General features: G+C 35.3%; 1 protein-coding gene across 5 annotated transcripts in view; it reads right to left on the bottom strand.

The window, feature by feature from the left end:
• Window positions 1-14261, bottom strand: part of ZDHHC21 (zDHHC palmitoyltransferase 21) — a 40678-nt gene that overhangs the window by 3113 nt on the left and 23304 nt on the right. For all 5 annotated transcript variants that reach the window (XM_074932415.1, XM_074932413.1, XM_074932414.1 and 2 more), the window contains one exon: window positions 12184-12300. In XM_074932415.1, the coding sequence (XP_074788516.1) occupies window positions 12184-12300 (117 nt within the window). The remainder of the gene's footprint in view (window positions 1-12183; window positions 12301-14261) is intronic.

Below are 14261 nucleotides of genomic sequence, written 5' to 3'. Positions count from 1 at the left end.
CCGTTACCACATGCTAAATGGCAAAAATCTTCATTCTGCCCACAACCTACCCACTGAATCCCAGCAGCACAACTGCAAAGGAGAGAAGTCACCTCTTCTCACGCCATCCCACTAGGATGCAGATTCTTCCTTGTTTTTTGCAGGAAATGCATGCCCACAGCAGACTACATAAACCATTCTGGCCCTATCATTAGGTGGATTTGAACAACCACGCAGTAGTGAGAGAGGACAGGACTGGAGGAAGCAGACTGCAACTGTCTGTTGTTTTGATTCCCATAGGTAAATTGCTTCTCCTCTCCACCTTATGGGCCTGTCTAGCATATTCCCTCTCACCTGCCACAGGTAGCAGGAAAGCATTACAGGATACAAGCTATTCTCCTTGTCAGGGCAGGACCTGACTGCATGGCCAAGGGATATTCTGCTGCCTTGGGCTAGCTTTATTTCCAACTCTTGTCAGAACAAATGCCAGCTTTTCTGACCACAGAAAATCACACACAGCTTTCTGAATAAAAAGGACTAAGTAAACAGAGATACTAGTTCCATGACGTTTCAGTGAGGTTGTAACAGCATTTTCATGAGATGTTATAGCTCTTTCTCTAACTGCAAAATTATCTCAGCTTTAGCAATTAACTTCTGGTCAACTCAAAGCTGTCTACCTGATAGTACAAAATAATACTGGTATATTTGTTGCTACTGATTATTTGTAGCATGCTAGTCCAGACTATGACTGATACCTAGCTATCAAAGATTTATGCTATCCTTTCACAAAAGGAGCCCTAAAACAGCTTTGGGTGCAGAAGTAACATAACAAAATACTATCTTAAATATGGCTTTGTGTTATGTTTCTCCTGATTTTTGATTCACTAATACTGCTTCCTAAAATACTGTATTTGCAATTTTTTGAGAATTCCCAGGTTGGGAACAGGGGGTTGTATTTCTTTTTATTATCACAACATGTTATCAAGACCTCAAAGATGCTCACCAGGGTCTGCTCGCCTCAAAAATGTAACTCATTAAGTTAACAAACTAAACGAAAGCACCAAAACAGGAACCGCAGAAAATGACTGTCAAGCTTCTACACCTTTAAAATATACTAAGGATTTTAGTTACATAGGAGGTCAAAGGAAACCTGCCTTCTTGCCTGCCTGCCTACCTTCTTTCTTCCATTAAAATGCCCATGTCTACTTTAGAATACTTTTGCTTTACAGTAAAGGAATTGGGACTGAGCAGTGAATCCTTTGCTTCTGAGATACTTTTTCAGAATTAAAAGAACTTTATAGTCACATTTTAAAAGCTGTGAACTAGGGCTGGAGGGAATTGGAGGAAACATCTCTCTGAAGTTTAGCTGCTTAACAAGTGCTGGTGACTAAACTTAAAAAAACAGATTGCCTTCACAGCTTCCCTCCCCCAACACTGTTGCCAAACAGTTGGGCTCATTTGAATTGTACTTTCATTTGAGAGGGAACCAATTTACCTTTTCACATGAAAGTGAAACTCCACAGCACCCCAGGAAACTCAGTAGCCTCTCTGGAGACAGGAGAGGAAGGAAAGGGATAGGACCACATTTGAGTTTTGGCCTATTATTTAAGGCTTTCTTGTCAGCTAGATGAATTTTTCTTCCTTTGGAGACAGGGGGACCACAATAACCACTGCTCTTCTGAATGACAAGGTGTTCTGTTCATTAATACATCTCACAAATTACTTTCAAGCAGAATATCATCTCTCTTAATTATGCATTTGATGTACACCAAGGTTTTGCTACAACATAGGTATTATCTGTTCAGCCTAAGAGGCTTTGGCTGTCTGCATCTACTATCAGCTTGGATTACTATTAATACAAATAGCACTCTGCTAAGATATTTCTTTTCTTCCAGATTCACTGCTAATGATGTTAAAATCTTTTGGAGAATTGGCACTCATCCAAAAATTGAAAATAACTTCGTATGTGCGAACAGAGCGTATCTATTGAGTTCTAGTAATCTCCCTCTCCAAAAATCCCATAAAATTTACAGTTGCATACATGACAACGTTTTCTAGCCCAAAACTGATTAATTTCACATGATGGGTCATCTCAACCCCCAGTCATCATTTGGATTGGAAACAACTATTGTTCCTGCACCTGGGTATTCAGAGACACATACCCATTGATAAGCATCTTAAAGCAAGCACAAAAAACAACATACTTTAGTGAGAAAGACAAAATAAACTAAAGAAAATAAACACAGCAATCATTAAAAACTTACCACTTTAAAACAAGAGGAAAAGGGCAAAGTGTTTAGAGTCTGCTGAGGGGATGAGGAATTTTTTTGCTTTGAGGACTTACTACAAGTCTGTAAGAGCAGCTTGTCTACGCTGAGTGAAGTAAGCTATTGCTATAGCTAAGACTGTTATGAGAGGAATGGAAAGACATATGTAAGAGCACCAACTGAATTCTGCAGACCAACTTAAAATTCATTTGCAAATGGATGCACCTGCATTATCTACTAAGAATAATATATCCTTCATGTCTGTGTTTTTAATTAGCATAATCAACTGCCTGAAAAAAAAATAAAAATAAAAAAGATCACAAGTGTGCTATAGGATGGAATTCATGATGAACTAATTTATCATAGAAGAAGCACATCAAAAGAATATTTTCCTCTTACTGATTCATGTTTTCCAAAGGAGAATTCGCAATTTGTAATTCACGGGACTAACACCAAAGCATGCAGACACAGTATCTGGTTTGATTTTTCTTCTGTGTTTGCTTAAAGTGATATATAATAAACACAGCTCTATTTAATACTTGCAATAGAAGAATGTAAGCATTATGCTACGCTTTCTTAATATGGTATTTTCACATACTCAGTATTTAAGAATCAGCAGGAAAGTATAATAAAGCAGAAAGAGTAAAAACAAAACTTGCAAGCCTTCCTGGATTTGCAGACATTGCTTCTAGCGGAAAGTGCAATACAACATATCCTCTATCTGAACAATACATTTTTCTATTTCTTCTACGTAACATCCTTTCATTGTGTGTATGTAAATGACAGGTGAGCAACTGAAAAATATAAAATACTGATCATCTCATAGAAAGAATACTATGTATTTCAGAAATTTTCCTTTTTGGCATTAATTACATTTGGGGTTTACATTTGGCCACTTTTTACCATTGTTTTCTTAATCTAGACTTTTCACAAAAGATAACATAATTAATTTTATCAATGACACTTAGATTCAGCCTGAAAATTACTAGTTGAGTTTTAACTTCAAATCAGAGAATTGTGTGCAAAATTAAAAATGAAGCTACACAGTGTTATATCTAGGGAATACTCCTACATTTCTCTATGCTCTGATTAATTTAGTTAAACAGATTTCCAATGTATTTTTCAGATATTAGAAAATAATATCATGAAAAAGCTTCTGATAACAAATTAGGAACAAATCTACAAAGAAGATGATACAAACAGATCTCTTTTCTTCAATCAGTTTCAAATCTATGGTGTGTTATGTGCAGATAGCTTCATGACAGCAAGACACATGACAAAACCTTTTTTTTTTTGATACAAATACCTTCTTAAGACAAAAATATTAAGAAAAAAATGCTTAGGAAGGCTAGCTGTTAACATACCTCACACAGAAGCTATTTTAATGGTCTGATGTCTAAATTTGACAAGCAACATTTAAACAAAATGTACTCAGCCCCCAGAACACTCAAACATCAGTATTATAGTTACTTATTTTCAATTGGTTAAAGGTACTTCCTTTACTATTTAGAAAAACAACTAAGTTGTAAAAGGACTTCCTCCTTGAGTGATGAACGGGATATTTCTGGCATGATAATTCTGAATCTCTGCACAGTATAAAATATCTTTGATTAATTTTCTAACATGCTTTTCCTTAATAATATTGTAATTATTTTCAGTAAAATTATTCCCACTTTATATAAACCACGTAGTGAGCTAAATAAAAGAGAGATCTCTTGCCACTTAGTGTGTCTTATACTTAAATTTATTCTCACATTTTAATAGCTCATGAAAGATGTTTTTTAAATAAATGAAAATTTATTTTGATGGTAAATAGGTGCTTAAGACTATCAGGATACGTTAATTAAACAAATTGCTAGTCTATTTGGAACTAGGTAAAGTTACAAAAAAGACTTTACACAGTTAACAAAAGACTTTACACAGTTAACAAAATCCCACTGAAAGACCAGGATATCACTAATTCCTGACAAATTTATAGGGCTTCATGCACTCTTCTAATAGGAGATTTACATATAGGTGGATTAAAGGTAGAAACAGGAAAAGGGAAGGGGTAAGAATAACAGGGAAGGTATAGGCAAACAACATTAACATGAATTTATTTTCTATAATCTCTAATTATATCTCTAATTTCAAATTACTATTTGGGTTTATAGTTTATAAACCTTCTGCTCTCCTTCTACAATTACTTTATATCTTACACATTATTATATCCAGGTAAAGAACACATTTGCCTGGGAATCCTAATTTCCCCTACCAAACCTAATTTCTTCTGTGCTAAACTTAATTATGAGGATTAATTGTTCCTTGATTACATTTCTGCTATGTTTGAAAAAAACAGGAAAAGCCCTTAGTATTTCACTAATCGAAATAGTATTTAATAGATTATCTGATTAAATATATGATGACAAATATTTTTAATTATAAGATGCTTTAAAAGATAAAAAGCATTTTAGCACAACTATATGAGTCTGTGTATTAAAACAGCAATGGATCAATACTATGAAATATGCAAAGAATTAAAAAGCCTTTGGTTTTATTAACAAAAAAACTGCAGTTACGTTTTCATTATTTCGCACTTACTAATTACACAAAGAATTTTAAATTTTTCAGTGGCATTTTTATTGTTCACACTTCATTTTTGCATTATGCTATAACATGAGATGATAATCCTAAAGAAAATAAACTGCTTGAAAATATTCCTTTGAGATAAATATATCAGAAAATTAATTTGTACAATTTCCATCTTCTTCCAATTTCCTTAAAAGGAAGTTTTTGTCCATTTGAGAAGTAAAGAAGCCCTGAGCAGAATGAATAATGTTCCTTACTGCATTCACACTGTAAATATCACACTAAGTCACACTAAGTAAAACAGCTGAAATATATGACTTAGCAATTTCAAGACTTTCATGTGAAGATGGATCTGTTTACAAGAACAACAAAAAATAACTAGTGAAATATGTTTGCTACTTGAAGGTGACAAGGAGAAACACTGCAACAATAAAACATAGCACTTAACAAATAACATTTCAAAATACTTCTAAGGGGAAAAATTTATGTGGTAGGCATCATATTGTGCACCAGACAGAACTTGTAGTTGAACACCAGCTGTTAAACTATTTTTCCTTCCATCTTCCCCAAAGCAAATAAAGGGAAATTTCTCTCTACCACATCCATACAGTACTGATGCACCAGGATATCGGCATATCATTGTACACCATTCAAACAGTTAATTAACAGGAAACCCCAGTAGCATTAATTAATAAAATCACTGTCCACTTAGTTTATAATGGTACATCTACTACCTTGCATAAAGACCACATGGTATCTATTAAATTTATAAAAGCCCATCTATTACATAGTTCTGCCCCAGAGAAACAAGTTAATTTCTAAATAATTTTAATGAAAAGTTTTTGTCTGCAATACTAACACGCACAAATCACATAAAATCGTATTTGATGGTCTGTAGTGGAAAAATGAAGAAAATTTCTTTAATTTCATATAAATACTTTGTTTGAACATATGGAAAAATGAAAACACAAACTGTTTAGTGTTTGAAATAAAAAACCAATCAAAGGTAATCCTTTAAAATTAGGGTTCAGATTAATGTCTGCAAAGGATGCTGTTTAACTGAAACATCTGGCAATGTTATGTAGGGAGACAGGCCTTTTTTAACTTTGGAAATGAGATTAGTAGATCAGTTATTTGTACGCATCCAAGTAATTTCTAATTATTTTATCTGGGTCACAGATAATCTGCTTTTACAGGGCTCTCACAATGACATCAGAGGATCACTGCTGAACTGATTATCCTGTTACCTTCCACTATCCATGGGAAGACAGGATTTTTCTTTTGTACAGAGGAAGAGAAAGAAGTGGCTGACTGCTTCAGACAGGTGGCAGCCAACAAAATAAACACCACAGATCTTGAGAGGAAGAACACCTCACATGTACAAAAGGTACCAGCCTTAAAAAAGGTCAGCAAGCTGAATACTTCTTAGTAGTGTCTGGTGCAGTTTAAACCTCACTAGGTACGAATAAATAACAAATAATCAGAAAATCCATTGTTTAAAAAAGCATGCTATAATATTTATTACTCGTTCGACAGTAACGCCTTGTAGATCAAACATAACCGATGTCAGAATCTTACTGCATAAACAGAAAAACTGTTTTTTAACATCATTTAACTGAAGCGATGTGAAAGACATACAGAAGTACTTTCTTAAAGCAAAAATAGATCATAAGCAAAAGGAATACAAATTCCAGGGCTAGGCTTGTACTAATATACACATGAGCAGCCTGATGGTTCCACCTTTATAAAACAGCCTGAATTGCAGCTCTTTACCTCCTAGAATCATAAATCAGTATCAATCTGTAGATGATATTTTTTTTCTAGGTGAATTTATGTCTTTTCCTATGAATAAATTAATAAATAGGCTAGTTACGCATTTTTTAAGGAAAACAAGTGTCGGTTACATATAAAAATATCAAATAATAGAGGACTTTAAAAACACGTCAAGAAACTATGTCTTGAGAAAGCAAGTAAATTTCGTGATAGCATTTGATTTGGCTTCCAATTAAATTTTATTATTTAAGGATAACTACAGAAAAAATGTAATTGGAAATAAAATCAAGTAACAGAGATATGTCCTCCACTGATTTTCTTCTAAATTAAATGCAAAATATTCTTTTCTAGATAAACTTTACATGGTAAAGCAAGCACCAAGCATGGAAGATAAGCAGGCCTTCAAGATAAATGCATGATCATTTTGGAAATTACATTGGACAGTGCTTTCTCCACGGGTGAAACTGATTTCTTCCACCCAGTTCTCTAGAAACATGAAAATTCTAAATAAGAAGACTAATTGTTATGTCTGAGATTTTAAGAAGAGTATCTTCTTAGGATCATAGAGTTCTTAAATTAGGATCTTAAATTTCTCCCTATTTCAGAGACTTCTGAATTAGAGAGAACTTGGATACTTCTATTTCTAAAGTATCCAAATAAAATGCTGGAAGAAGTGTTAAAATTCAGGATGGTGATGAGACTAAAGGCAAACAGATCTTGGGGAAAGCAACTGGAGAAGGAGTATGAAAAAAGCCAAGTGCCCCTTCCGCCGGAAGTGTTTCACATATGCTAGTTTCTAGGGAGAAAGCACTAATCTCCTATACAGAGGCCACCTCAGCTGCTCCCCTCTTCATTGGAACAATTCATGTCAAAAGTTCCTCTAAGGACAGTTTTTGCAACCAACGGTTCTCCTCTCATTGTAGGAAGTCACCTCTTTGTTCTTTGGCTTCCTGGACCTCCAGATGAGATACAAATAGCCTTGTGCTAATGATGTAAGAGAGGTTGTAAATGTACTCAGAGAAATTACTGCACGTTAGCTAACTTGGTATATTAATCACCTTCTCAAGCCTTAAGAACATTCTCTGTGCAAGAGCCAAATTTGCGTACACAAGCTACAAGGTTTTGATTTTTACCAGAGAGCACATTTTTCCCAAGGATCTTAGTATCTGTTGAACACACATGAAACAGGTTAACAGCAGATTACATGCATTTTTTTCTTAACTTTTACATAATGGATCTACTGTTGTAACCAACGAGTTACGCAAAGACAGGCACAGAAGATAAGTCAACTGCACAGCAACACTAGATTTTGGAGAGTGCCAACACATGCAGCGGAATATTTCACCTGCATTTCACAATGTGCTGCTTTGCTTTCCTGTTTTAGCTACTGCCCTGTTCCTGAAAAACATGCTGGAATATATTAGATACATCCTTTCCATTACATGTTCAGTTGGACAACGTTTTTTGACATCTGAAAAAATTTATCAAAGAGGAGAAAATGCCAGTATTTCCCCTTAAAAATCCTATGAAAAACCTGTACTCATTCTTATGACTTGTCAAGTTATCACTTATCTCAATTCTAGTAAAAAGCAACTCTGCTTATAAAAATGCTGTATACAAATACAAAGGTCACGTAATGCAGATAAATACTATACATTCAACTTCATGTATCTTGCTGCAGTGGCAAAAGGATAAACTTACATAAATACAAAGAATCAGCACGAGTGCTCTGATCTAGGGTATATATTGTGATTCATAATGCACTCTACATTCTAATCATTCACATTTGAGCAGAGCCATTAGACTGTGGAAATCAACCATAAACAATGAAGCACAAAGTTGCCATTTCAGGTCCTAGCTCCTTATTACTGATGATGCTAAAGAACAAACAACTCTGTGGTTTTATCATCCCACATCACTTCTGTGAGACTGACACTAAGCAGAGCACATTCTGTGTATGCAGAAGATACTGGAAGACTGAGAACTGAGGATTCTTTTTATATGCATGTCCATATTCCTGGAAAAAGTTAACCTTAGCTTTATATTACTTGGATGGAACAGAAACTATTGGCTTGGTTTCCAGAAAATTATACAATGACAGTCAAGCAAGTCTACCTTATGGAGAATCAGGAAGCTTTGCTACAAAAGGGTCAAAAGTTTTATAAATCTTGAGTTTATTTTTCTTTCCAAAAATACAATTTTGGCAGCATTTGAAATATAGGTAAATAATAATGTTAAACCCCACAAATGTTAATTTACTGGACTCCTTTTGCAACAGTATGTATCAATCAAAGTTTAGATCACAGAGCTGCAATGCTGATTGTCTCTACTATTTAAAACTAACTTTTATCAAGGAGCTGTGGAACTAATCTTGGTTTGATGTTAAACTGCAAACACAGGCATGGAGCATGAACTAGGAAAATGTTTATTATCTGATTTCCTGTACAAGCACAAGTTAAGAGCTGCTCTGCTTCACCTTTTTCAAAAGGCCCATGCTCTTGTCCACCTCTCTTGCACACATCCCTGGGCAGCTTCAGCAATCATTGAACATTAATGCTTCTAAGAATAGCTATGGAGCAATTAATGCAGCATTAATGCTTTAACTGTGTATATCTCTGCCTTCAATTTGAGCTTCTTTTAAATTAACCTCAAGTCTGTACTATTACACTTCAAGGACTGTGTTCTGCTGTTAAATAAATTTTGATCTGTTACCTTCTACTAAGTTAAGCTTAATTTCATCATTAATTCATTATTTTAAATAGAGCTCATTTCAAATAAAAATCGCTTAGTTTATACAGGAAGGTTAGATGCTGAACAGTAACTCCAGCACAGTACACAGTAGGAACATCACTGTCACTTAGTGATCACGGTTCATTGCTTCTACAGGGCTTGAATGTCTTCCACGCTGTGCGCTCAGCACTGTGGGTGGGTATACCCAGTCTTTGTTTCTCTATTCTATGCATCATAGGCATGTCTTTGGGGAGTCTGCAGAGAAACTACTCACTCACCTGCTGCCCTCTTCTCTGCCTTTCCCATTGGCTTGCCAAAGCTGTTACTAAGTGCCTATGGAGGAAGCAAATCCCCACACTACAATGCTGACAATAAAAAAAACATTTGCACAGAAAGATTTTCTGATACAACTTGCAGACTAAGCACAACCCCACCAAACAGATTTGGCTTTGTTTGTTTGAAGTCTGACTAAGTTGTTCCCAAGCAGATTTGATGACTAAAAAATGACTACATTGTTTATTCTTGCTAATTCTATACTCATGAAGAAAGGAATGAAAAGGAAGAAAACAATTGTGCTGCTGGTATGGAAATGCTTTGAGCAGGGTATGGACTCAATGACCCATGTTCTTCAACAAGTCAGTGCAACAGCATCCACGTGGTGTGAATTAATAGAGTTTGGAGATCCCAGTAATGGATTTCCACTTCCCCAGCAATCTCAACCCAACAATCCCAAACCTAAAAACTTGTCCATATTATGCAAGCACAATAGCTCCTCCTCTACAGGTAGGGTGAAGTGAGAGGCCCTAATGCAAAAGATCTACACTTTCCCACATCTGCCTCATAGTCCATCCACACCGACAACTACTGTGGTGTGTTTGTTTCACAGAGTTTGGCAAAGAGGACAAAAGAGACTATCCAGGCATACTGCAACTCAGCAATCGACAGAATTGAGCACATAAAAGGAGGCTGGCCTTGAAAATGCTATTAGCCCACATCTGTTCTAGGGTAGTGGCCAGCTCAGTAAGTGTAATGAGATGTACTTCACAGTATATTATAAAACTGTCATAGAATAAAAGATCTTTACAGCAATTTAGAATAGTCTGAAGTGGTGGTAGCAGCCTGACAGTGATAAGGCTCAGAACAGTGAAAGAACACACTGGGAATTCATGCCTGTTGCAGAGGCAGCACAGTTGGTATCCTGTGTCAGAACAGAAACATCCCAAGTTTCAGGTGTATCTGACAGAATCAGGTTAAGTCTGAGAGTTTTTATTTCATATCTGTAGTAATAGTATCTAAATGGATGCTGATGGCCACTGCCAAAATTTAGTCCAGCTTCTGGCAGCACACAGAACACAATGGTAGGCTTGGGGTTTGTTCCTTGTTTCTTCTCTATCATTTCTGTGTTTTAGTGTAGTACCGATCATATGGCTTTTTGTTCTTCCTCATATACTCATTTAACAGAGACTAAAAAGATATCTACATTTCAGCATCTGAACTCTAATGCTTCCTGAGTTTGTCTCTCCCACTACTGGAAGTGAGCAGTTAGCGGAATTCAGTTAGATACCTAGCAAGGCAAAGTATCAGATTAGAAAAAAATCCCAGCTCTAGAGGATGCAGACACAAAAGCTGTGTGCCAGCATTTAAACAGGGAGGTGAGAACCTGTCAGCAAGACCCTGGAAAAGAAATGAGGCACACAGTAAAGAGGCACAAAAGTAATCTGTAGACCTGAGGGTTAACAGAAAGTGCAGAAAGCAGTCTGGTAGAGTAGCTGGAGGATGGCAAAAATAATACACAGCATAGCTACAGTCACACAAAGAGCAGAACGCAGTAAACTTATGTAAAGGTAATACAATAAAAACAATAAACAATATTACTGTTTTATCTAACAGAAGGGAAAACTATAATTTTTGTCCTTTATTCCATACAAAGGAATTACATAACACAGTTAGGAGGTTTTCTGTTACGCACCTAGAAAGGTTAATACTGTGTAAACCTTCATAATCCCCAAATAAAATCTCAGGAAGATAACAATCAGTTGTAGTCCCAAAAATGCTGTAATCTTGTACATTATTATCTTTAAAAGAAGTTTTGCAGGCCAGATCATACACCCTTTCAGACATGTACAGATCCAACTAATGTACTCTCTCTGTCCAACACTGCAGTACTTCAAACACTTCTATGGATTCTAAAGATAACTTCCAAGAAATCATTGGTAGTGATTAACTTCTAATGTACAGAGCAGGATGTTACAGCAATAAAAGCTTGTTTCTTTTAGATATTTCTTACATTGCCAAATTCATTTAACTGGAAATTTTTTTCCATGTAGAGGATTTTTTTCTGTACCTTTAAATACAGAATATGCATTTGGACTATAAAATGTACATGATTCCAGCCAACAGTTTGGTAACTGAAGAGATAGGAATGTAAGCATGTTCAATAAAATACTTAACAAAAAGTCTGTGTTCTCAGAATATATGATTTATGGGACCCACTGACAGTGGGTCTCACTGTCACAAAGTGTAATTGAGACCAGAACACATAAGTGTTTAAGATAGAAACAAAAATTAAAACCCACAAATACATACCTTGTATGTTGCACAATTCTGGGACAATGTGTGGTTTTATTTTACTAATACTAATCAGGAAATTACCTTAACAGGTGAATTATTAGACACTTGTTTGTTAGAAGGCTTCTTAAAACTTCCTTGGACACAAGAGGCTTGACAGAGCACATACCAAAGAGGTCCCCACAGTGCAAGTGTTTCTCTATTCTTCCCTTAAATGCAATCTGCTTTTCTGCTTTTATTAAGTTTATTGAAAATAAAACGTATTAGTTTCTATATACTTCTAAAATCAGATACTTACAGTGAAAATACCCATTAGCTGAGTGTAAAAGAGTCCACTTATTCCACCTAATATTATTAGACCCATGAAGGCAGATATTCTTAGGAGAGCAAGTTCATGCCTAAATACAAAAACATCCTAGAACAAGACAGAAAGAAGAAAGAGAATTTAGCCCTTACAAATTAATTCAGTTCTTTGAACAAAGTGGAAATATTACATAAAGCTGTTCCTGAAGACTTACAGATAAAGGCAAATATTAGATTTTTGAGCTACACTGCAAATCATTGATATATTTATGTGCTATAAACTATTAATCTTTTATTTATTCCTGTAAAAAGTTGGGGTTTTTTTTGCCAGACTGTTAAAAAACCTTGTTCAGGTATTTAAGGTTTAGGAACAGATCAAGCTCAAATGGGTTATTCCTGAATCTTCCATCTCAAACTGTGCCAGATTGCTACACACAAGCTCCAAAACATAATAAAACCATTCTGTTAAACAGTCTGATTTATAAGACCCCTGTATCTTGGCTCCCAGCCACAGAAAATCTAATTTCAACATTACCTTTTTTGTAATAAAAATAACATTCCTAGCCTGACTCTTGAAGATGGTACCAAGTATCTCTATTGGATTGGTCTCATCGTAATGCTATCTATTATCCAACATAACCCTATCTTCACCTTTTAAATTTTGCCCTTAAGTGGATTATTGTAACTTTAGATATGGGTGCACAACCCAGTTGCCTCAGGGTACAGGAGAAAATTAATTTACTGTATCAGCTGCTCTGGAAAGCCTGCTCTCACCCAGCAGAAAATATGAAAAGTCTAAGAGAGCTTTATAGATCTTTTTCAAAGGATAAAACACCTTATTTTTATCACAGGAAAACATTTGTGTATGGCAGTTACTGCAGATGTACTGCAAGTTCACACCCCATCTTACCCTTTGATAATGAGGTAACACACACATTCTCTTATTTATAAGTTACAATTATGTTCTCAAGGCTGTCTTTTGAATGTACACATCTGTTTTTCCCCTTAGAAAAGCAAGATCACAGCAGGAAACTATTAAAACCTTTCAAGTAAACTTTAAATTACAACCAGAACATAAAAGTGAACGGAATAAAAAAAAAAACCTCACTGCTTTTGAACTTTCCCTCTTTACGTTCAACCAGTAGGACTTAACGAAGAGGAATGCTTAGATTAAGGAATATTGGGTTTTAATTATACAGAGAATAGTTAAAGCAAATTATATTTAGTAAAAAAGTTAGATTTTATATTTAAATTATATCCATGAAGGTTCAAAATATAAACCCAGGAAAAAATTTATACTGGCTACTAAAGCTGTGAAGAAAGTCAGTATTTAATGAAAAAGTAGAAATCTCTAGTTAACCAGCTAAAACAAAAAGCAAATCCCACCAGGTTTTTTTCTGAACTAGTAAGCCAGCTCTTGTTAGTATTGACCTTTACTTGCTGCTATAGAAAATGCACACTTCATTTACATATTTTTAAAAACTCTTCTTAGTTAACAAGTTAACTCAAAGTTAAATCAACTCAAAATAAAAACATTCACATAATCTTTATTGCCCTTTCCACCAGCCCAAGAAAAGCAAGGTAAGACACAAGTTCTACTAGCTGTAAAATACTTTCTCTTCATATCTTCATAAGTAGGTTGTTTTATTATATCAGAAATGTTTTAATGTATTCAAACTCAACTTGACAGAAAACAGAGTAGAAGAAGAGTAGTGCCAACAGTGAAGTCACACTCTGGATCTAGCATCACACTGCCCCATTAGAAAAAACTTTGTAACACAGCTCTTAAAACCCGAATTAAAAGAGTTCCTTCCTTCTCATGAGCATCACCTTCAGCAGGAAAAAGAGACATCATGCAACACATGAAAGAGAAAATCCTAGCATAAGGAAGGCAGATTGCATTTGCATTTGGCCCTTCTAACCCATGTTAAAACTAGAGGTACAGAAGAGGAAAGACCTTTCATAGTGAAGACTGAGGAATGCTACTCTGTCTTTCCTTCCTTCTGGAAAAATGAAAGCATCTAGGTCTCACCAATCTCAGTGCAGCATGAGTAATGAGACTGCCTGCCCCCA

This window comes from Athene noctua, chromosome Z (assembly GCF_965140245.1).
Source record: "Athene noctua chromosome Z, bAthNoc1.hap1.1, whole genome shotgun sequence".
In the NCBI taxonomy this organism is placed as follows: Eukaryota; Metazoa; Chordata; class Aves; order Strigiformes; family Strigidae; genus Athene; species Athene noctua.
Note: the sequence above shows the minus strand (reverse complement) of the source record. Positions and strands in the feature narration are given on the sequence as shown.